Raw genomic sequence first — 21,917 nt, 5'->3', positions numbered from 1 at the left:
GGGTTAAAGCAGCCGCGCCGACTCCCCAAAGATAACGGTTCGGAGTCCTAACTGAAATGGCTGCAATCCTCTCGGATTGCCGAAAAGGGAAGAAATCAATCCTTCAACGAGAACTCGGACTACATATCGTCACCTCTCCAGAGCCAGAAAACGAAACATTTTACACGCTAGCACTGCCTGGACACCTGGGCCAAGGGGGGCCCCAGGAGCCGACAAATCCACGCCTACTCCTGCCTCTTCCCGCTTGGGGGCGCCTGCGCGACCGGAGGGCGGGGCAGCTTGAAATAGACCTTGACCGAGTCATAGATGAACCACTGCAGCGCGGTCAGGGTGCCGATCATGACGATGCGCGCGAACAGGCCCTTCCACACGCCCGCAAAGCCCAGTCTGTGCAGCACTCCGAAGGTCGTACTGCCCTTCTCCTTGTTCAAAACGGACACGACGGAGTCGGCCGGGTGGGACACGGCGGCGCAGAAGACGCCGGCGATGTAGCCGGCCACGAAGGTGACGGCCAGCTGCTCGGCCTTGGTGCACTGGCGCTGCGGCTTGGGGACGACGTACTTGTAGAGGGCCTCCACCGTGCGCTCGAAGCAGGCGAACTTCATCATGGTGTAGGGGATCTGCCGCATCCACAGCGGCGCCACGCCCTTGTAGAAGGCCCGCAGGCCCTCCTCGCCGTACATGCGCGGGGCGGCGGCGCGCAGCGTGCGGGCGAAGCCGGGCTGCGTCTGCATGCGCACCTTCACCGCCTCCATGGGGGCCAGCGCCACGTCGGCGAAGAACTCGGCGCTGGCCGACGCGCCCAGGTACAGGCTGGTTCTCCACTCGTACGCCTTCTCCGGGCCCAGCAGCTCGGCGTATTGGATCTTGAAGACCTCGTAGAGGCCGAACTTGCACAGGCCCTGCAGGGAGTAGCCCAGGAGGGTCGGAGCCCAGCCTCGGGCCAGGCCGCGCAGCCCGTCGTCCCGCACCGTCACGCCGAAGCCGCTGACGATGCCCTTGTACTTGCCGGGGTCCACCTGCATGCGGCACTTGACCAGGTCCAGGGGCACGATGGCCGTGTGCGTCAGCCCGCAGCTCAGCATGCCGCCCAGGCCGCACAGCAGCAGGTACTTCGCGGAGCCGTACTCGTAGCTCTGCTCCTCCTCCGCCGCCGCCGCCCCCCGCCGCCCAGGGCCTGCCGTGGAGGGGGCCCGCGCTTCTCGCCTGCCGGGCTCGGTAACCGCCGGCGTCACGCATGACCGCGCCCCGTCCGCTCACACGCTTCCCTCGCCGGAGCTCTTCCCTCGCAGGGGCCGCGGAGCAGGTGCGCGTGCGTCGTGAGCTGCCCCCGCGTGCACACGCGCCCAACGGTCCGGGGGAGCCACGGGCGCCCCGGCGTGCACAGGCCTTCTGCCCGGTTCGAGGCGCGCCTGCGCAGGCCCTACCTGCCGGGTTAGGGGGCGGCGGTGGGCCGGCTGCCCGGAGGTCAAGGAGGAGTACCCCCCCCCCCCGCCCCGCCCTTCACCTCCAGAACCGCCCTCCACCCCTCCCTCACACCTTTGCCCTCACACCTCCAGGCCCTCCCGTCAGCGCTCCTCAGCCAATGGGCAGTGGTCCCCACGTCTCACCTTGAGCGCTATGTAAGGCTTTGCCTGCCCGGTGCCTTCTGTCCAGCTCAGGCGCCTAGTCCTCTACAAAGACGCTAAAGAAGTAAATCAACAAGTACAAACAGGAGTACACACAGGAATAGGCGAGCAAATAGACAAGGAGTTGGACGAGGGGGCGAAGAGCCGCCATGCACTGCTGCCTTCCTGAGGGGCCTTTCTGGAGTCCTCGCCTAACTGTGCCCACTTAGGACAATGGTCATCTCCATGGCAACAGAGTGTTCTATGGAGGGAACGGGTAGAGAGAACCAGGAACCTGGTGTCGGAGGCCAGTCCTGCGGCTTCCAGACTAACATTCTTATCTGTTAGATACTGACGACATCTCCCCCCCCAACCCCCCCCCAGCACTCACACTCCGCTCCTGTTTCCCGCCACGAGTTGCAGTGAGGGCCCAGGAAGCATGGAGGCACTCACTGCATTGCGGGGACAGAGAGTCTGTTGATTATTGTCATTCATTAGGTATTTTTTCATTGACTACTGAGTCCCCAGCGTAATTTTGGACATCACAAAAGTGAGTCAAAAACCCTCACTTCCCTGAGGGAGACTGCAGTCTCATTGGCCTGGGATGAGAGCTAAGCGACTGCACATGTAAATCAGTAGCATACATTCATTCATTCATTTATTCACCCACTGTGTGCCCGGCCGTGTGTAGAATAAGGGGTTTAAGAAAGAGCTTAGACATATTCCTGCTTATTTCTAAACAAGGAGATTTAAAAATCCGCACTGTGTGGCAAGTAGTATAATAGGAGTCTGAGTAAAATTCTCTATGAACAACGAGAGCAGCTAATACTGCCTCATGAGGTTGAGAAGACTTCCCGGAGGAGATGACAAGGTAGCTAGGTCTTGAAGGATGAGTAGGATTCCATCGCATAGAGTAGATGGAAAGGTAAGTCCAGGTTAGGCGAAACATGAATACAGGAACTAGTCAGGAGAGGTGAGTAATTCAACGTGGTGGAAACTAGCCAGGGTTGCGTCTGGAAAACAGACGTTGGGTCAGATTAGAGAAAGCCTTGACACCTTGTTCAGCACTTTGACTTTTATGCTGTGCAGAGGCCAACATTTCTCGGAATTGTCATCCATAGACCACCTGCATTAGGATCACCTGGAATGCTGTATTTAAAATCTAAGATCATACCGCAGACCCTCTGAATGAGAATCTCTGAGGGCGGGAATATGAAATTTTAATAAGCTCCTTTAAGCGGATTCTTCATTTAACTTCATTAAAGTTTTGAAAACCACAGTACATGGATGATGGGCGGTCAAAGATTTTTGTTTGTTTGTTTCTCTGATCAAGAATTTAGTACTTTTATCTGGCATTAGGTGTGTATACAATTCTGCAAATTCATCAAGCTGTACACTTGAGATTAGTGAATATTAGACACTTTATGTATGTTATACCATTTTTTAAATTGGTGGTATAAAATTCTTTGGTTGGGGCGCCTGGGTGGCACAGCGGTTGAGCGTCTGCCTTCGGCTCGGGGCGTGGTCCCGGCGCTGCGGGATCGAGCCCCACGTCAGGCTCCTCCGCTATGAGCCTGCTTCTTCCTCTCCCACTCCCCCTGCTTGTGTTCCCTCTGTCGCTGGCTGTCTCTATCTCTGTCAAATAAATAAATAAAATCTTTAAAAAAGAAATAAAATTCTAATCACAAACTAAGGATGATGGCCATCGAGAGAGAAGAGGCAGGTACAGGTTTTCTCAATCCATAAGTCTTACTGAACTCCTGTTCTTATTGTAGACTTACACCAGTGTTAAATTAATTAAACAAAGCAAGAAGACTAAGGCGGCTTTAATGCTTTAGCAGTCTAGGTAAGGAAACCAAAACCTAAGCCTGCAAATCCGTCAGTATTCAGAAATTGAAGACTAAGGACAGCCAATCACAAATGGCCAGCTAGGCCTTTCCAAATGACGTAACCACTTAAGTAACAGCCAGTCAAATCATTTCTTTGGTTTGCTTTGGCATCTTCTCTACAAAAGTCCTCCCCCTAGTTCTTGTCACCAGAGGCTTCTAACTACTTCCCATTTGGTTGGTGCTGCCCAATTGAAATTGATCTTTACTTTAATAAACTCTTAAAACTTTCAATAGGTCTCAGTGTGTCTTTTAACATCAGGAATTTCAGTATGAAAGAGAAGATTCTCTCCTTGAGTCATAAGAAGACAACAGTGTTAAACTATCTCATGCTGAATAAATCAGGGTTCCCAAAGTCTGTTCCTGGAAATAGTGGTCCACTTGAAAAAGGTCCGTGGTCGATCAAACACCTTTGAGGAGCATTTCGTACTAGAGCCCGCGTTCTCAAGTGAACCAATATCATCCCCAAGAGGGCAAATATTAGTTCGTAGGGAGCAAAAACCCCTCAATACAATGGTTTGTGGCCCCCCAAAAACTCAATCTACTCACCAAAGTCTTATTCCTTAGTAGTTAATTTGGCGGGGGAGGTGATTAGGGGAATGTCTAAAAACGCTTCTGGAAATGGAGGGCCAATAATGAATAACAGGTTGAGAACACTAGAAGCTTCCTCGTGGGGCTTCATAGGCCACATAAACATACTACAGAGTGAGAAGTTCCATAGTAAAGAACTTAACTTTGCTAATGTAAGGTTTCCTAATTTGACTAGATCTTAGAACCCCTTTTTTATATGATACCTAGTCACATGTCACAGACGTAGTCTTCCATGGAGCGTATTTTGGGAAATGCTGAACTCTATCAAAAATAGAGCTTAAAGAAAATAAGGAGTAAGGAAAGGCTAGAGTAATAAGAGCTGGTACCATTTACTCAGGCCTCTGTTTCCTAAAGGTGTAACTTGGATGTTTTTTTGTTTTAAAGATTTTATTTATTTATTTATTTGAGATAGAGACAGAGCATGTGCACGCACAAGCAGGGGGGAGGGGTAGAGGGACAGGGAGAAGCAGACTCTGCTCTGAGCAGGGACCCCGATGGGGGACTCAATCCCAGGACCCTGAGATCATGACCTGAGCCAAAGGCAGATGCTTAACTGACTGAGCCACCCCGGCGCCCCATAACTTGGATGTTTTGCTAACATGTAGAATGCGTCACTGGCTACTTTATGAAAACAGAGGTTAAATCAATTTATCTCGTTTATAGGAGATACTTGCTCTGTACCATTAAAATATTGCTAAAGAAAATGTACAAATTGAAGGAAACAATGTAAGGATCTTCAGTACCAAATATTTTCACCTTTTTTTCTAGCTGCATGACCTGAGCCAAGTTATTTAGCCTCTTTCTGAGCTTTATTTATTTATTTTTAAAATCTGTGATTAGGGTTAATTGTAACTACCTTTGGAGTTGTTAAAAGACGAGATAATGTGCACAAACTACCTGGCCCAGCGCCCTGTACATTAATAAGCATGCCATGGATGTCAGTTCTGTTACTCACCCGCCTTTTCTGGCCCCCATTAATCCTCATAGCATTCATGTTTCTGTGATGGCCCAGCCTCTGCTCTTTCCCCTCCACTTGAGTGAATGATTTATTCAGTTAATGAAATTCCCACTGACTGATGATTTAGGATGGGAGCTAAAGAAATTGGAACTGGCGGAAATGTTGGCTTCTTTGACGGTGCCCCAGGATGTGTTCACAGCATCAAATAAATAGGACAGAGGAGGCTCACCTGTGACATAGCAGCCTGGGCCACAGAGAGGAATGGGACAGACACAACTGGGCAGCCTCCCTCCTTTTCCAAACTGACCCTCCTATCCTGGTGCTTTACTCAGTTGAATTCTAGCTAGGGCAGCCAGCTTGCCCTGGTTTGCCCCCCAACTTTCCCGTGTGTAGCACTGAAAGTCCAGCGACCCCAGAACCCTCTCAGTCCCAGGCAAATCAGGATGGTTGGTCATGATACTTTTATGAGTCCCAGCTGTGCCCAAGGCCTCCAGCCACTGCTAGTGTGCTGTGGCTTGGGAGCCAGGCATACCTGGGTGCAAATCCTGGCTCGTTCCATTTCTAGCTACAAATCCTGTAAATGTCATCTAACTTTCTTGAACCTCAGTTTCTTTATCTATAAATGTCATCCTATTCTTTCCTGAATTTGTGATAAGCTTCATATTATCATTAAATTAAATGACAACACAGTGCTCGCAACGATAGGGGCCCTCGATGAATGTTACGGTTTTTTTCTCCCTGACCTCCTTATACTTAGGAGAGTTTCATTATCTCCTGGGGTACCAGATGTCTAAAATATCCTTGAAACAAGTTTCAGGGAGGGGAGGTGGCCATTGGGCAGTAGGGGGCACTGTTGCCATTATTCCTCTCTTCGCTCCTCACACCAAAGCAATAAAGCTTTAGTAAACCACTGATCAAAGATGGCTAAACTCTAAACCCACACTTGGTTTTAACTTATCTAAATGTGTCCCACATGCCTGTAATAATGTTCAGGGTGTATCTGGATGATTTTAAATCTTGTACATTTAATTTATAATCCTTTTCCAGGAGGTTTATGATATGCCAGGGGGTCAGATGTTTATTCCTAGAATTATTTAACCCCAATCAACTAATTATTCTGATGAATTGTATGTCTTTTTTCTTTTTGCTTGACCAGATTGGAAACAATGACAGGCATTCAACTGAGATTTACTGTAAAACTTGAACAGACTGGGAATTACGGAGTTCCTTAAACTGTCTCTGAAAATAAATATTTCTGATTTATCTGGCAAGTTGCAGGGGAAAAAGCAACAATCCCCAAACTCATTAAACTAAGTAAGTCTAACCATGTTTAACGAAAATGTTGGGGGAGGTTATATTCCCTAGATGTTTAGATGAAAACTGTTCGTAACAAATCTTCATGCCTTTTTGTTTGTTTAAGGAATTATCTGTGCAGAGCAGCACTAGTGCTCCCAGGGTAGCAACTGTTTATCTAGGGTGGGTTCTGGGGGAGAAGGGCATAAATCAAATAATTTTTTATTAAATTTCCAAAGTTCTTAACAATATTAAATGTCCAAAGGACTCCCTTTATCAAGCAGCATGTACATAATTGATCCATGCCCTCTGGTTGGGATCTTAGGAGAATCTAAAGGGCTGTGTATCTGAGGAATGGGATAACCTTAGTATACAATGACATCCTTCTTTCTTTTCTAGTTCGCAGAGTTTTTTATGAGTAATTTATATCTAACAAGATAAATATGAAAACATTCCTATAAAAATAACATCAATGCATCTGAAGATTGAAAATGCAAACCAGAGTTTTATTAGACTCTTCTAGCGGACACCTTCTAATAGATAAATATTTCCAATTCTAAAGCAGGAGACAGAGTTTCAATTCCATTAGAAAGTCTTAAATGACAAAGAGTAGATTCAAGTTAGTGAAGGTAATCTAATGCACATGAGGAAGGGACACGTCGAAGTGGCGTACTGGGCATGACGGTGGTGTAACAGCTTGACTCAGAGCCACTGTTAAAAACCTGCTCTTTGGAAGTGGAAGAAGGCCTGCACAGACGAATCTCTTTCAGTGCTGTCCGGTAGAAACACAATATGGGACATAAATGTATTTCAAAATTTTCTGGTAGCCACATTTAAAAAGTGAAAAACCACATTAAAATATAGTATGTCATTTAACTCGATATACCCAAATATCATTATTTCAATGTATAATCTATACGCAATTATCAGTGAGATATTTTACATTCTTTTTTATACTATGTCATTGAAATCTGGTGTGTATTTTCTATTTTTAGCACATCTTAATTTGGACTGGCCACACTTCAAAGTGCTCAATCGCCACATGGCGGTAAAGCTATGGTATTAGTCAGCTCGGGTTTCATCTATGCTTGGAGAGCCCTGAGCCACCCAGAGAGGCTGAGCATCTGAATCAAATCTCCTGGTTGGAGGTGGAGATACTATTTCTTTCTCTTTGTTTCTCATTCCCTTCCTCCTCTTTGGTACCATGTAATGCGTGCTAACCATGTGCCAGATACCAGACACTGTGCTGGTCACTGTAAATGCATTATAATCCTGCAAGAGTCGGAGATCTTAATTTATATATATATAAAAGTATAAAGTAAATGAGATAACCAAATAATGGCAATGAGAGCATAATGGTTGAGAGAACAGACTTGGGAGCTATTCATACATGTTTCTGCCACTTCCTGTACACCTTGGGGAAGACATTTCTCAACTTCTCTAAGCCTTGGTTTTACCATCTGTCAAATGGACATAACAAAAGTACCTCCCTTAGAAACGTTGTTCTGTGATTTCAATGAAATCATGCCTATATGGGGGACCATGCCTACATTTCAAAGGTTCTTCCGGCTGGTCTAAGAATTAAATTGACATGAGACAGATGAACTGGAGAAAAACAAATGTAATTTTGTATGTATGGGAACCCTCACATATATGAGGAGTTTAATAATGGAAAAGTTAAATGAGGTATATATGCCATCCTGAGCTAAGCAATGGGTTAGAGACCTGGGGCTTCAAAGGGGAGGAGGGCAATAAGAAGAGCAGATTAGTAATTAGATGTTTGCCCTGCCATACAGATGAGTCATTCAGATAAAACTTGTCTCTGAAAATAACTCTTATTCCGGCAAACCCCTCCATTTAGATTCTTCTAGGTAGTTAAGGAAGGGTAGAAAGTTTCTCTTAAGCCTGCAGGGTCTTGATGACCTTCAGCTCAAAATAGTTCACATGCCAAAGTAGTACATTTTGGGAAGACGGGTTCTGAACCCCTCCACCTGCAAAGCTGTATGCATTCATTATATATTAATATCCTTAAATGGGAGAAATGTGGGATACGCTAGAATTTGTAGCACATTATGCAAATATTCCTGCTGCCTGTACTACAGCGGTGCAAAGACGTTAGGTGACCTAGCCAAGGTAACACGGCTAAAGAGTAGTGACCAGGTTCTCACCCGGTTTGCTGTCTCTAAAGCAATTATTTCTTGCCATTTGTTTACAGTTACAATATGGACTGAATTTGTACTGATGCTGTGACATAAAATGAAAAGTTCTCTTGAAAGAGAAATTCCTGATATCTGCTTGCCATTCTCATAGAAGCAGAAGTCAGGGGGAAATTCTGGGTGTTCTGTTTTGTTTTGCGGGTAAATAAGAATTTACTGTTTTAAAAAACTAGACAAGGAACTTACACATAGAGGAAGATTAAATTTAATTTTCTTTGCTCCTTTCTTCTTTTTGACTCTTCTTTTATTAGGGAACTGTGCCTTGCATATATTGGCATTAAATTCATGCATGTTGTCTTAAACCAAATTTGCATTTTTCTAAAGGAGAGAGAGATTAAGGCTATTATTCCCCATTAACAATACATTTATAGGGACATGTGCCTCTCATCTTTTAAGACAAAAATTTTCTTGAAATTTATAGAAATTTGATATTACCTGTAAGAGTTATAGGTGAAAGTTTCTGTGTGTAAAAATGTTTTTTTCACCCAATTAGCAAGTGAAAACAAAACAAACGCCAGTGCCATTGGGTCTAATTCAGTTAACTGTACCACTTTGAGTATGCCCTCTCTGCCTAGATGGTATACTTTCCATTTGTTCCACAGGATTGTTTCCTCTAGTCTTTTGCTATAAAACCTCTCTAACCGCTTTCTCTTTGATTTCGTCTCATTCTATTTTTCTGTCACTCTTTTGTCCTCCATCACTGCCGCTTTATGATTCCCAGGAGAGTCCTAGCAGAGGTCACATGAACCAGTGAACAGCGCTGCAGGGTCAGGAGAGTCAAGTGGCAGCACAGTGTGAGCCCAGGGCCATGGCTAGCCTCGGTGTGTGCTTCACCTGCAACAACCCCCCGAAAGGAAACCATGTTCAACTCCATTTTCATCTTGCGATACCTATGTGAGTCCTGCTTACTTATTGTCCTACTTTCTGAAGGAAAAACCAAGGTCAGGGACATGCCTGGATATGGGGGTTCCAGTGCGGTCTGCCTCTGTCGTGTCATTTCTTAGCTAGTGACACCTATAATTTCTGCCCAAGGACTCCCTCCACGATCTGGCTACCGTTTAACTTCTATGCCTTCTCTCTCTCCAGTCCGGACTTCACTATACTGGAGCCACCCCGCCTGCCTTCAAACATGCTCTTCCCTCTGGCTGAGTCGTCCCTCTCCTGCTCCTGTCCCTGACTAGGTCCTACTCAGCCTTTTCAGCAGGGAAACCAGCCCCTCAATGGAGCTAAGTTTTCTTTTTCTCTTCTCTTCTCTTCTTTTCTCTCCTCCCCCCCTCCCTTCCTTCCTTTCTTAAGTAGGCTCCAGGCCCAGCGTGGAGCCCAACTCGGGGCTTAAACTCATGACCCTGAGATCAAGACCTGAGCTGAGATCAAGAGTCAGACGCTTAACTGACTGAGTCACCCAGGCATCCTGGGAGCTGATTTCTTGATCCAGTTTAGGCCCTCATATGGGTTCCGCATAGCATCCTGGTTCTCCCTCCCCCCTCCCCCCACCCCACTCCCCAACTTTCATCTGGAATTATTTGTTTACTGTCTGTTTTGCCAGCTAGAACATATGCCTAAAGGTAAGGATCCTGATTTTTTATTTACTTCAGTGTCTCTTATACTTAGCACATAGTTGGCACTCAATAAATATTGGCTTGTGGGTGGTGGAAAGCAACTGAGCAGGGCATCTTAGGAAGCTTCCCCAGGTTGCTACCACCTTCACCCCCTTTGCCCCAACTGTAATGGGGTACGTAATAAGACAGACATTTCTATTCATCACCAAAGCTTGCTTGGGGAGAGCACTGTGTTTGTTTAGAACAAATATTGAAATAGTTAGCAGATATGTGGTTAAGAATATGGATTTTGAAGATCGATTTCCTGGTTTTGAATCATAGCTCTGCCACTCAATGGCTAGAAAACGTTGGGCAAATTACGTCTCTAGGCCTCAGTTTCTCCATGTGTAAAATGGAGGTGAAAATAACAGCACCTACCTTAGAGGACTGTTGTGAGGATTATATGAATGAATACACACAGAGGACTGAAGAATTCCTGCATACAGAAACAGTATGTGCTGCTGTTATTATTACTATTAGTAGACGATTCGGGGTTTGGGGTGAGCTCAAGGAAACAGAGTTGATCACCAAATTTTGCTTGTCAGGAGAGCGGTCCTGTTCACTGTGGGCTTTCTGTTTTGCATGTTTGGGGAGAGCGGCTGAAGCCAAGCTGATTTACTGTGCCAATTAGAGATGAGATAATTTTGACATTGGCAGGAGAGGGAGGCAAGAGCCATTTGTACGTTCAACAAATATTTACCGAATGTCTATTCTGTGCTAGACATAAAGGAAAATAAGATAGTCACAGCTGTTACAGAGCTCCCAAAAAATCAAGAAAGGAGAGAGAAGCTAGAGAGTCTGGGGGACTGTGGGGGCTGGGGGGTGGACCAGTTTCTGTCTATTGGGTGAGGCACAGCAGAGAAGGATGTTGAGAGAACAGAAATGCTAAGGCAGGATTTTAAAGCATCTGCTATAGGATGTGTCATGTAAATCCTCCCCCACCCCGCCATCCCCTACAAAATCTTCCATGAAGTTTCCATTGCTCACTGGAGAGAGCTTGAAGAAGGGGAAGATAGCAGATTTCTGGGTTATAACTGTTAGGGGAAAGAAGCTATAGGCAGAAAAGCCCTTCCGTACTCTTGTGTGCTCCCAGTAAGGAAGCATTACAGTGCATGCAGTATTTAATCATTATAAATGATACCTGCCTGCATTGTATAATACAAGACGCTTTGCAATGAATGCAAATTAAACAGTACCAATAGCAATCATATAACTGAAAAGAAGAGGCATTATTCAAGACAGGAAACCTGGGACTTCGAGGGAAAAGGAGCCTCGGAGCTGGGAGTCACATATGACCACCAACCAGCCCCTCTGTGGTTCATTAGTCAAACTGCTGATTCCTCAGCAACTGTGACTTGTTATTTTATAAACCGCTGCTTAAGAGGATGCAGGCTTTCTAAAACATAAATATCCTAAGGTTTAGGTGTGGGGGAGAAAAGGGGTGCACTATATGCTTCTGGTTCCCATCCTTTTATGACTTCCTGTTTTTCACTTTCACCGTCTCTTTTAAGAATTTAAAGAACTGTATATAAAAATCTAAAGGAACAACAATGTAAAGAAATGTACATATTTCTTTAAAAAAGCAGCAGCCTAAGAAGTAATCAGTCATCAAACTAAATAAAACAAAACTATCAATTTGCCTGAATTTCCAAGAGTGAAATAAATAAAGCTCTGTTGGAATTTACCTACACAAATTGAGACTTTCCAGGGAGGAGAGAAATAAACTAGTCTTTTCTTCTTTTTTCTTAGATCTGTTTACTGTGTAAACCCTGGGGTTTTTGCATCTTATAATGTGACTACTGATTAAAAAGATATACGGTTGTTTATTAATGTTCTCAAAGCATGATGCAAATTCACATCACCTTGGGTATATTTTGCCCCTAAAGCTATGAAGTAAATATGGAAGCATTTTGTAGTTAACAAGGCCAAAATATGTTAATTCAAATAGTTGGCTTTGAATAGGATTTTCCTTTAAATCATTAATAGGAAAATGAAGAGAGCTTGGGTGGTCAAGCATGAAATGTAAATGAGAGTAGTTTTCTTTTTTGTCTCATCCTCCCATGTTATTTGATGTTAAAATTTAAATTTGATAATGCAGAATATGACCTTATCATGAAATAATGCAGCTTATGCCCCAGATTTTTTGACAGCAGTATTGTAACTATGATTTTTAAGTACCATTTTCAAATGAGAAGTTCAGTGAAAAAATTAGACATTTTGAATTGGTGGAGTCAGAAAATGAGCTTCCCTGTCCTTTTATCTACAGGACCATACTTTTTTTAATCAAAAACTAAGATAGAGAGTGTTAGAGCCAAGCAGAGACAAACCTAGATCTCTTTAAATGGATGTAAAATTACCAGTGAAATCCCTGAAGGGCCAAATAATACAGGAAGCGTATACTTTTGCCCTCTTATTAAAATGAGGAATATATTTCTTTAAAGCAGAAAAGGGCTTCACAAACCTCTTTTCAGCTCTGGGTTTCTAATCAGCCTCAGAATGGCAACCATTCCCTATTGTCAGGCCGCTGGTGAGAAGTGCAAAGGAGCCAGCCGCAACCAAGAGCTCCAGAAAATCAAGGTGGACACCAGGCCTCACTTCTGCCATTCTGTTACCAGAAAGAAAATTTCAGAAAGAGGTCAGTTTAAAACACACACATTTTAGCCAGGTTTTAAGTATAACTACCTCCTTAAATATAACTGATCCTGTGATTATAAGCTTTTCAACGTAGGTGTTAGTGAACCATTTTTTCCCATTTTTTGGACCTAGGGAAAAAAAAAAAGACCTCAGAGGGTGGTACATTTCCATAAAAAAAAAAAATGACCTAATTTACTAGCATTAGAAAACTATGAAGTTTGTGCAGTTTTCAGATGACCCAAGATTTGGGCTGCTTTACAGCGATAACTAAATTCATGGCAAAGTGAAGAATGATAAAAGCTCATGCTAAAATATCCTGTCTAAAGTATGCTTTACTTTGGAAGGCATCAACAACAGCAATGCACCATTTGCCAGAAACGCATTTCTGTACCAACAAAACTCTTGCGATTAGGGCATACCCCTGAGCAACTATCACACTGCACTGAGCTCTTGAGAATATTCTGGAAGCATCACTGTGAGCCGCTGCTTCTTAGTAGGGGAGAGAAATGAAATTCAGCAGCAGCAGCAGCAGCAGCAACTTTTGGAAGGAGAAAAACGGTTTGCCTCTTAGGATGCTTTTCTCCTGGAATGGGTTTACGGAGAGCTCCGTACCTCTGGAGCTTTAAATCTCTGGGCAGTTGAATCTCACTCCGCCTCTTCTGAAGTTACAAAAATACCTTCTGTCTATGGTGTGGCAGGAATAGAAAGTTTGGAAAATTAAATGGGTATGACTTCAGATAACCCAGATGACATACATGCAATAGCATTCCATGAAGAATTTATTCAACCCAATCCGTTGCATGGAGTTAATCAAGACACACACAGTCTCCAAATTTTGCACTCCAAAAAAGGAGGGAAAATGCAAGGGTCCGGTGCAGCTCCCGGGACCTACTGAGAACCATTTTGTTACAAATGTATCCAAGTCCCCAGCACCAGAGACTTGTGGGGCGCCGCTCGTCCTCGCTGCACTCGCTCCGCAGCTTCCAGAGGTGGCGGTTGTGCTATGAAGGCAGACCCCGCCAAGCTGGCCGACAAGATGCTGCGTACCCCCAAGTGCTCGCGGTGCCGGAACCATGGTTTCCTGGTGCCGGTCAAGGGCCACGCGGGCAAGTGCCGCTGGAAGCAGTGCACCTGCGAGAAGTGCTACCTGATCACCGAGCGCCAGAAGATTATGGCAGCGCAGAAGGTGCTCAAGAAGCAGGCCTCCGAGGAGGAGCAGGAGATGGCCCTCGGCGCGCAGGGGCTGGAGCTGTTGTCCGGGGTTGCGGCCGCTGCCCCGGGCTCGAGCCTCCGCCAGCTGCTTCCGCTGGCCGTTTCGGAAGACCGGGAGCTAGGCCCGGAGTGCCGCGTGACCGCGGGCTTCCCCGAGAGGCCCCCGCGGGGCCCAAGCCCCGGCCCGAGCGCCTTCCAGCCAGTTCTGGGCAGCCGCGGCCACGTGGGGCTGAGCGAACGAGCCACCGTGGCCATGCCCAGTTCTGTGGGGCCCCAGCTCGGGGCGGAGGCCGCAGGCAAGGGCTACCCCGGCCGCTTGGAGCTGCGCAGGCCGCTGCGGACCGTGCCCAGCCCGCCGTTCACCGACTTCGGTAAGATTCCCGGGCCCCGCGTGGCCTCGCCCTGCCTGTGATGCCTCTCCGGGTTGCAGCCTCCCCGTGCCCTGCGCTGGCGGCCCAGGCCACCCTGGATGGTGCAGGGATGGGCCCTTGGGGTGGGGGTGGGTGGGGTAAATGCTTTCAGAGGTACTCTTGCTGTGGGGAACCGTTCTCTATTTGGGTTGGGGGCCATTTTGCAAAAAGGTAAAAAGAAAGCTAGAACGGAATGGGTGGTTTTGGTGGCTTTTAACATTTAGCTTCTCGCCTTTCCGTTTTGGGAGAAAGAAAATGGCCCCTAATCGCCTTAGCTGTGGCTCCTCCTCCCGGAAGACGCCCTAGCAAGACGGCCCTACTGCACTTGCGCACTTCTTCCCGCCCTTTTCTTGGGCTGGTGGCGCCTTCTTCCAGACGCCCCTGTGGGCGGGCCTGCGCAACGATGAGTGCGCCTGCGCACTCTTCCCTTTCCAGCCGCTGGAGGCTCCTCCCAGCCAACTTCCTTTGGAAGGGCCCTGGTCCAATGCGTCTGCGCACCCCTTCGCGCCCTTTCCCAGGGAGTGGGAAGGAGGCAGTTCTCTGAGGCCCCCTGGAGAAGAGTTAGTCAAGTGATACATTGCCTCTTTTTCTTCCCTTCCCACCATATGTGTAAATTACATGGTTCCTTATGTCTTGGTGATTTTCAGTATTAAAAGTACAGTTTCAAGTCATATACAGATTTGAGGCTCTTTTGGGGTGCAGGCACGTGATTTTTTTTTTTTTTTTTCTCTATGGCAGTATAGTAGAAAGAGCACAGGAGACTGGGAGACTGCTCGGTCACCTTAGGCAAGCCCCTTCCTTCTGTGGCAGTCTCTCCCCTCTGTGCTAAGGGGATTGGCCTGGATGCCCTCTGAAGGCCATTTCTGCCTTCTGGGACATTCTAGGAGAATTTAGGTTCCCAGGAAACTAGAGGGGGAAGACAGACCTGAAACAGCAATTCTAGAAGATACCTTTCTACAGACTCAGTGCCTTTCTCTGTTCCATCTCAACAGGGACTGAGCACCTAGCTGTGACCCAACACTAGTGATGAAAAGGTGAAGGGGGAAAAGTCACATTTGTTGTCTTCAAAGATCTTGTCCTTGTGGAAGGGAGAGTGCTGGTCAAGGAATTGTGCAAATCAATGTAGAGAGCTCTAATAATTGATGGTTTAGTTGTGGTCTGAGGGAAGAGCAAGAGCTGAGTACTGAGGACTTACTGAGGCACAGTGGGGTTAGGGGGCAAAAGCCTTCTAAACTGAGGGAACAGCATGTGCAAAGGCCTTGAGGTTCATGAGAAAGGAGAAGCTGCTAGGTTACAGTGCTTGAGGAGGCTGGAGTGGAGGCAGGAACCAGGCCTCATGGGGCTTTATGGCTGTGCCAAGGACTTGTTCTAAGAGCAGTGGGACGAGGCTGAAGGGCTTAAAAAGCAGAGAGGATCAAAAGCATAATGGATGTGGGAGTTCTTTGTAAGTGGCTTTGAGTGTTGTACTGCTCCTTTGTACAGTGATGTGATGTTCTTTTCTCTAGCTGTGTGTGTTTTTAACACTTCCTTCTTTGCTTACCTTTTCAGGGCTTCCTCTGAGCATCAGCTCAGATTGTGTGGTGGGGTCCGAGTACCTGGAGAGAGAGCCTTCCAAGCTGTATCCCAGCTGCTCCAACATGCATTCCTACTGCCCATTCCCACTGGGCTACCAGGATGGATCCCCAACTCCGGGCATCCCCTTGCAGCGGGGCTTCCGGCATGTGTCCTGCAGCCACTTCCATGGAGGAGCCTTGGTAAGTCCCATCCCCATTCCTTTCCCGGTTCCTCCTTATCCCAGATGCCCTATTGCTCTTAGGGATCCTCAGTCCCGGGAAGCAAACCCATGGGCCAGTCTGTGCCAGGCCCCGAGCACTGGCGGCACGGATACAGCATTGACCTTGTGCAGCACGCACCTCTGAGAGCGCACACGTGTAGGCAAGTCCATTCGCGTGTAACCAGGTTGGCCTGGCTGGCTGGGCTGTGGTGTGTGCTTTTCAGGGCTGGGGGATCAGACAAGAAGGAACGCAGACACATCTCAGATAAACCTGGGGGACAGCCGCACAGTACCACCCACTGAGTGAGTGACTGTCAGCCTGGACTCACGGCATGCTGGGGCCGGAAGGGTGCTTCCATTTTGCTGGGCACCAGGAGGGAAGTCTCACTGTCCTGGCACCACAGTCGAGGGCAGAGCCCGGAGCAGATGTAGGTCCCCTGCCCAAAGTATGGGCCACTTGAGACTTCAGGCGGCTTTCTGGAGGAATTGAAGCTTAGTCATGAAAAGTAGGGAAACCTTCCCCCAAATACCTGTCACCTCAGGAAATACTCATTGAAAGAATGGATGAGGTTTAATCTTTTTGTAAGAGCACTGGTCCTTTACTAACTGCTGTGCTCTTTAAGCTTGGAGTTTTGAATACTGAGTAAGTAAGAGTCAGGCCGTCCCTGTTGTGTGAGGTGCAAGTCGGGGTGACCAGGTTTTGTGGCCTTGGTTACCAGCTCCTTCCAGACTAGAGTAGTTAAAAGCCCTTTTCCTTCTGGCAACCCTGAGGTCTGTCAGGACTGCAGGATAGTCAGAGGCCTGGGTAACCAGTCCTGACTCGGCCCTTCGGGCTGGACCTGTGCGGCAGGTCGGTTCTAATGCAGCTCACGTTCACGGAAACATAGACCACCATTACCTTTCCTCCCCCCTCAGAGCTAAATGCCTAACTCTGGGATGTTTCTGTTGGGCGGAGTGAGGACAGAGCAGGCTTCTTTGTTTAATGGCGAAAGTGATTGAGAAGAAAGGAACGTGTGACATTTACATCCCGACTAAGAGTCTTAGCTGCAGAGCGGAGCCAGTGGGATGCCTCCCCAGATGTGTCCACACAGGTCAGGCACACGGCGCTGGGTCCCCACTCCAGCTGCAGCCCCGGCAGCACCTTTTCTGTCTGTTTTAGACATTGTAAAGTTTTACGTAAGTCATTTTCCATTGATTCAAGGGAAAAGACTTTGAAAACTCTCCCAGGGTGCCTACTGACCCTTCTGTGAGCCATCAGGGTACACTGTGCCACCCCACTTGGAGTAGAGGAAGAAGACTCAGAGAAGCTAAGTATTTGTTCATGGTCACAGAACTGGGCAGGGAGGGCCAGGTATTCAAATTACATAGCTGGTCAGTAATAGAGCAGTCACCCCAACTCTGGAGCCCTGGAACTCCCCGAGGTATGTCTGTCAGGCAAAGGCAGAGCAAACATGGCCCTTGACTCTCACCACCACCCCTGCCATATCTGAACTCTGTGGGTGCTGGCCACCCCACTGCAGCCCAAGGAGAGCACGACGCCTCCAGCCTTCACACAAAGAGGGGGCTCTGGCCAAGTGGAGCACGCACCCACCGTCTGCTCACACAGAAGCTTGGATGGAGCCTGGCGTCCAGGGTAGAGCTCTGATTGACAGGCTTGCCAGACGGCCTTTGTTAAGAGTGTGATCTCAGTTGGTTTATCTGGGCCTGAGCTGCCACCACAGGCCCCAGGCAGGAGCTGTGATCCAGGGAGAGACTTGGCTGAGCAGCTTGGAATTAAAGCACTAATAATCCCCCTTCCCACCCCCTTCACGTCTGGATAGAGGATCAGGCATTTATTTCTGAAGCTGTCTCAAACCCAAGAGCCTATGAGTTGCTTTCATCCTTGCCCTGCTGCCCCCTGCCTGGGCTCTGGGCTCTGAGATACTCCCCAGAGATGTCTTCAGCCTCCTATTCCTGTCCCTGCCCCATTTGCTGCTTCTTCACTTTCTCTGTTCTCTTCCCACAAAACAGCACAAGCTTGGAGTTGGACAGACCTGGGATCCAATCCTACCTCCGCTGTTTACTAGCCATATGGCCTGGGGAAGCCATCTAAACTCTGAGGGTCTGACTCAGGTTCTCAGCCTGGACAGTAGGGGAAAGACTACCTATCTCATAGGGCCATTGACAGATTGGAGAATGTGTAATGCATGGAAAGTGCCTGGCACAGGGTCTGGCACGTAGTAGATACTTGAAGGTGGGCTTTCTTCCCTTCCTTGTTAGGAAATGCTGGGTTAATCTAAAGAGATTTTTGCAGACTGCCTCAAGGCTTTAATGTGCTCATGTGTGACTCACCGATGTGGGGGCAGTGCGTGGGGTTTCTCAAACTCCCTTGTCAAAGAACACTTTTAAGAGCACATAAGACATCTTATAGGACACTAGGGTTCTCCAGAACACAGCTTGTAAAGTGCTCTGAAGTTTCGGGATGCCGAAGTAAATAAGAGGAACTACATCTGAAATTTATTATGATTTTTTATTGCGTTCATGTCTTTCTCTGTTTGGCTCTGAGCTTTGTAGTCCTCACTCCAGATGCCCCCATTCCAGCCTTAGGGTCCTGTGGCATGAGCGTGGCTTCCACGTTCAGAAGGAGCAGCCACATGGAGGGCTGCCCACTGAGGCTGCTTTGCTGAGGTCTCCCAGCTGCCCTTGCCTTGGGAACGGCTGCACCACACCCAGCTCTTCTCCTGTTGTGTTGGAATAGGGCCTCCAAAGTCCCCCTGACTCTCAAGTCTAAGTCCTTAGCTGTACAGAAAAAGGGACCACGAGGGGTTGGGATGCGTTGGGACCCTTCCGCAGCACGGGGCAGTGGAGTCTGACAGACAATCCAGTTCTGCCGCTTACCAGCTCTGTGGCCCTGGGCCCGAAGCTTCACCTCACGGACACTGTCGTCATTATTGTGAGGAGGGTACTAGAACCTCCCTCCTGGGGTCATAAGGGTGGAAGGAGGTCCCGGGTCTACGCATATACAGAAGGGCTCAGTGTGACTGTGTGGCTGTTCCCCAGGCTCACCTGAGATGTGCCTGAATTCCTTCTTGCCTTAATCATTTGGTGGGTGTTTGCCGAACACCCTGTCCCAAGTGCCCTGTGCCCAGGTGCGGGGGCCGCACAGGTGAATCTACCCCTTGGGGACCCCCCCCCCCATTGAGGAGTCAGACCTGTTGGACCAGCCTGTCTGGCTTCTCTGCTGCGTGTGCCCGCAGGTGCCCGAGCCGGTGGGAGACTTCCAGCCCAGCTACTACCCGCCGCTGCCGCCGCCGCAGCCGCCGCAGCCTCAGTTCCTCCCGCCAGGCTTCCTGTCTGCGCTCCACTTCCTGCCGCCGCTGCCGCCGCCGCCGCCACCTGCGTCTTTCTCTCTCACTGTCCTGTCTGATACAGACAAGGAAGCCACTGGTAAGTGGGCTCCAGTCCGCCAACTTCTGGGGAGCCAGGAAAACTTCCTGGAGGAAGGGGGCCTATTCTATAGAGAAGGGAAGTGGAGAGCAGAATTTAAAATGCACTGGGCCCAGGGGTGAGCTCTTTCCTTACACCCATCCCTTTATTCCATCTGCAAGCATCTAAGTGAGGGAGGTCCCCAATCTCTAAGTGAGGGGGGTCCCCAATCGCAGGTGAGAAAACCAGTGGAACCCAGAGAGGTTCTCGCATATGTAAATGGCAGATGGCAGCCCTTGGATTTCAGCAGAATTCTCTCTGGCTCTGGGTGCAATGCTAATTCCCTCCCCTTATCAGCGCCTGTGGGCAGAGATGTGGAGGATGGCACGCGCGGTGTGTTCAGAAGACCAGGGGTGCCAGGCTTCTCTGGCTGGGCTGGGGCCTCTCTGGCCAGGGAACGAGCAGATGCCGAGCCTGGCGCAGCGGCTGGAGCGGGGCCGGGGCTGCTAGGGATGCCTGCTCTGCCCCAGGCCTCTCTGTGGAGAGAAACAGACCCGGGGCTAGGCCTGTCTTCTCGTCTGAAAAATGGATCCTGTCACAGGCTTACTGGGACATCAACTGACATTTTGGATGGAAAAATGCTTTAGGTTTTCTTTTGAGGGCTCTTGCCGTGTTAAACGTTCTAGGACGTTTTTTTCCTTTTTTCCTGAGGCTCCTTAGGAAAATGAAGTGAGGCCTGTTGGCCACTTGCTGCATGGGAGACGCCTGGGTCCCCAGGCTGGAGGGATGGTGTGTGGCTGGAAGCACGCTGGCCGCGGAGCCAGACGGCCTGGGCGTGGGTCCCGGCTCCGGCACTTAGCGGACCTGCGGCAAGTCCGTCCACTCCTGTGCCTCAGCTCCACCTTCTGCCGAGCGGGCTGATGGTCCCTGCCGCAGCAGGTGCTTCTGAGGACTAAACAACCCGAACCCGAGGACGGTGTTGGCGGTCGTTCTTATTGACGGTTTCCCCTCCTCCCCTTGCTGACGTGGTGTTGCGGGGCAGAAAGACGCGGAGGTTCAGAGCTGCGGGGTGGCTTGCTTCTCGCCACCCAGCTGGAGTCCGTGTCACCGGGCCGGGGCTGGGGGGCCAGTGTCCGGACACCTAGCAAAGGAAAGGCAAAGGCGTTCTCCACGGGGGCTGGGAATGGTGAGAATGCCTTATGGAAAGTTTACATCTGGAAGTAGGTCATCCCCCTCTTAGTAAATGCAGCTCCTCCTCTTTGTCCTTCACAGATGACCAGGACCAAGACGCGGAGGTGCCAGAAGCGCCGCCCTGTGAGCCCAGCCAGCCGCCCTCTCAGGAGCCGTCCGACTAGGCCCAGGCACTCGGGCCAGCGGGGCGGGGGCTTGGGGGTGTTACAGCAATGATGTTCTTGTCCGTGTTCGGAGATGTGTAGGGAGGAAGGAGAGTGGGAGGTATAAAATGGCAGTTAATTTCCATTTCAAGACAGGAGGGAGGAGGGTGATTTCTGAAGGTCTCTCAACCCTGAGATGTGGGATTGACCAGGAGCGTGGAGGATGGTTAGCAGGGGAGGGCCAGGGCTCTGAGGATTGCGGGGCTGGTGGAAGCTCACATTTAGGAATGAATTTAACCGAGTCTGGGTGGTTCTGTTGTTAAACTCACTCCCGGATACGGTCTTTGATTTCCTCAGGCCCCGCTCCAGGACAGGGGGCACGGTCTAATTCAGCCTTCTGCTTCTGCCTCTGTGTGGTCCCCGCTGGGGGCAGCACAGACACCAAGCCCCCAGCACATCCAGGTGGCCGGTGTGGGCAGCGGGGCTCCGGGCGCTGACAGCGGGTTCTGCAGTGTCCCTCCCTGCCGCTCTGGCTCGAGTGGGCTGCCTGGCCACCGCCCCTCGCCCCTTCTTCAAGGGGCTTCGCTAAGCATTCTGACCGCTGGGGCTGCTTCATCTCCCCTCCAAAAGTTGAAGCCACTCTAGGCATCATTTCTGGTTTAAAAAAACTCCATTAAAGTTTGACTATTTGATATTTTTACAGCGATTGCCGACTTTAAAAAGTAGGCTGTTCATAAGCACTGATGCAGTTCTCGGAGAGTAGAATGGTGCTTCTAAATCATCTCTGTATCCGTTTCTTCTCTGGGGACAGTTGACTGTTGAAATAAAATAAGCAATGGAAATTGTCGTGGCAGATTTATTCTCTCTTGAAATCCTTGTGGAAGGTGTTGGGTAAGGGGTCAGGTCGGGGCCTGGCAGGTCCCTCCCTAGCCTACCTCCCCTCTCCCTTTGCCTCTGTTAGCGAGAGGCTTGGGCCAAGCTACCAGATTTTTGACTATC

At 48.8% G+C, this 21,917-nt stretch overlaps 2 protein-coding genes across 2 annotated transcripts; one reads left to right on the top strand and one right to left on the bottom strand.

Annotated features, from left to right (window-relative positions):
• Positions 1-224: 224 nt before the first annotated feature.
• On the bottom strand, positions 225-1,855 carry LOC113254210 (phosphate carrier protein, mitochondrial-like). Its single transcript, XM_044383585.2, has 2 exons — positions 1,834-1,855; positions 225-1,177 (listed from the first exon to the last, which is right to left on the bottom strand). The coding sequence occupies exons 1-2, from the start codon at positions 1,853-1,855 to the stop codon at positions 225-227; spliced, it is 975 nt and encodes a 324-aa protein (XP_044239520.2).
• Positions 1,856-13,786: 11,931 nt separating this feature from the next.
• Positions 13,787-20,939, top strand: DMRTB1 (DMRT like family B with proline rich C-terminal 1). Its single transcript, XM_048220235.1, has 4 exons — positions 13,787-14,366; positions 15,954-16,159; positions 19,416-19,605; positions 20,857-20,939. The coding sequence occupies exons 1-4, from the start codon at positions 13,787-13,789 to the stop codon at positions 20,937-20,939; spliced, it is 1,059 nt and encodes a 352-aa protein (XP_048076192.1).
• Positions 20,940-21,917: the final 978 nt, after the last annotated feature.

This window comes from Ursus arctos, unplaced genomic scaffold (assembly GCF_023065955.2).
Source record: "Ursus arctos isolate Adak ecotype North America unplaced genomic scaffold, UrsArc2.0 scaffold_12, whole genome shotgun sequence".
Lineage (NCBI taxonomy): Eukaryota > Metazoa > Chordata > Mammalia > Carnivora > Ursidae > Ursus > Ursus arctos.
Note: the sequence above shows the minus strand (reverse complement) of the source record. Positions and strands in the feature narration are given on the sequence as shown.

What these genes read in the sequence shown, in the direction of transcription:
- DMRTB1 (XM_048220235.1), top strand. Translation starts at nt 13,787, where the DNA reads ATGAAGGCAGACCCCGCCAAGCTGGCCGACAAGATGCTGCGTACCCCC. An exon ending in CCCGCCGTTCACCGACTTCG is followed by an intron (nt 14,367 to 15,953) that starts GTAAGATTCCCG and finishes TTACCTTTTCAG; the next exon opens with GGCTTCCTCTGAGCATCAGC. An exon ending in TACAGACAAGGAAGCCACTG is followed by an intron (nt 19,606 to 20,856) that starts GTAAGTGGGCTC and finishes TGTCCTTCACAG; the next exon opens with ATGACCAGGACCAAGACGCG.
- LOC113254210 (XM_044383585.2), bottom strand. Translation starts at nt 1,855, where the DNA reads ATGGAGATGACCATTGTCCTAA. An exon ending in GGAGATGACCATTGTCCTAA is followed by an intron (nt 1,178 to 1,833) that starts GTGGGCACAGTT and finishes CCTCCACGGCAG; the next exon opens with GCCCTGGGCGGCGGGGGGCG.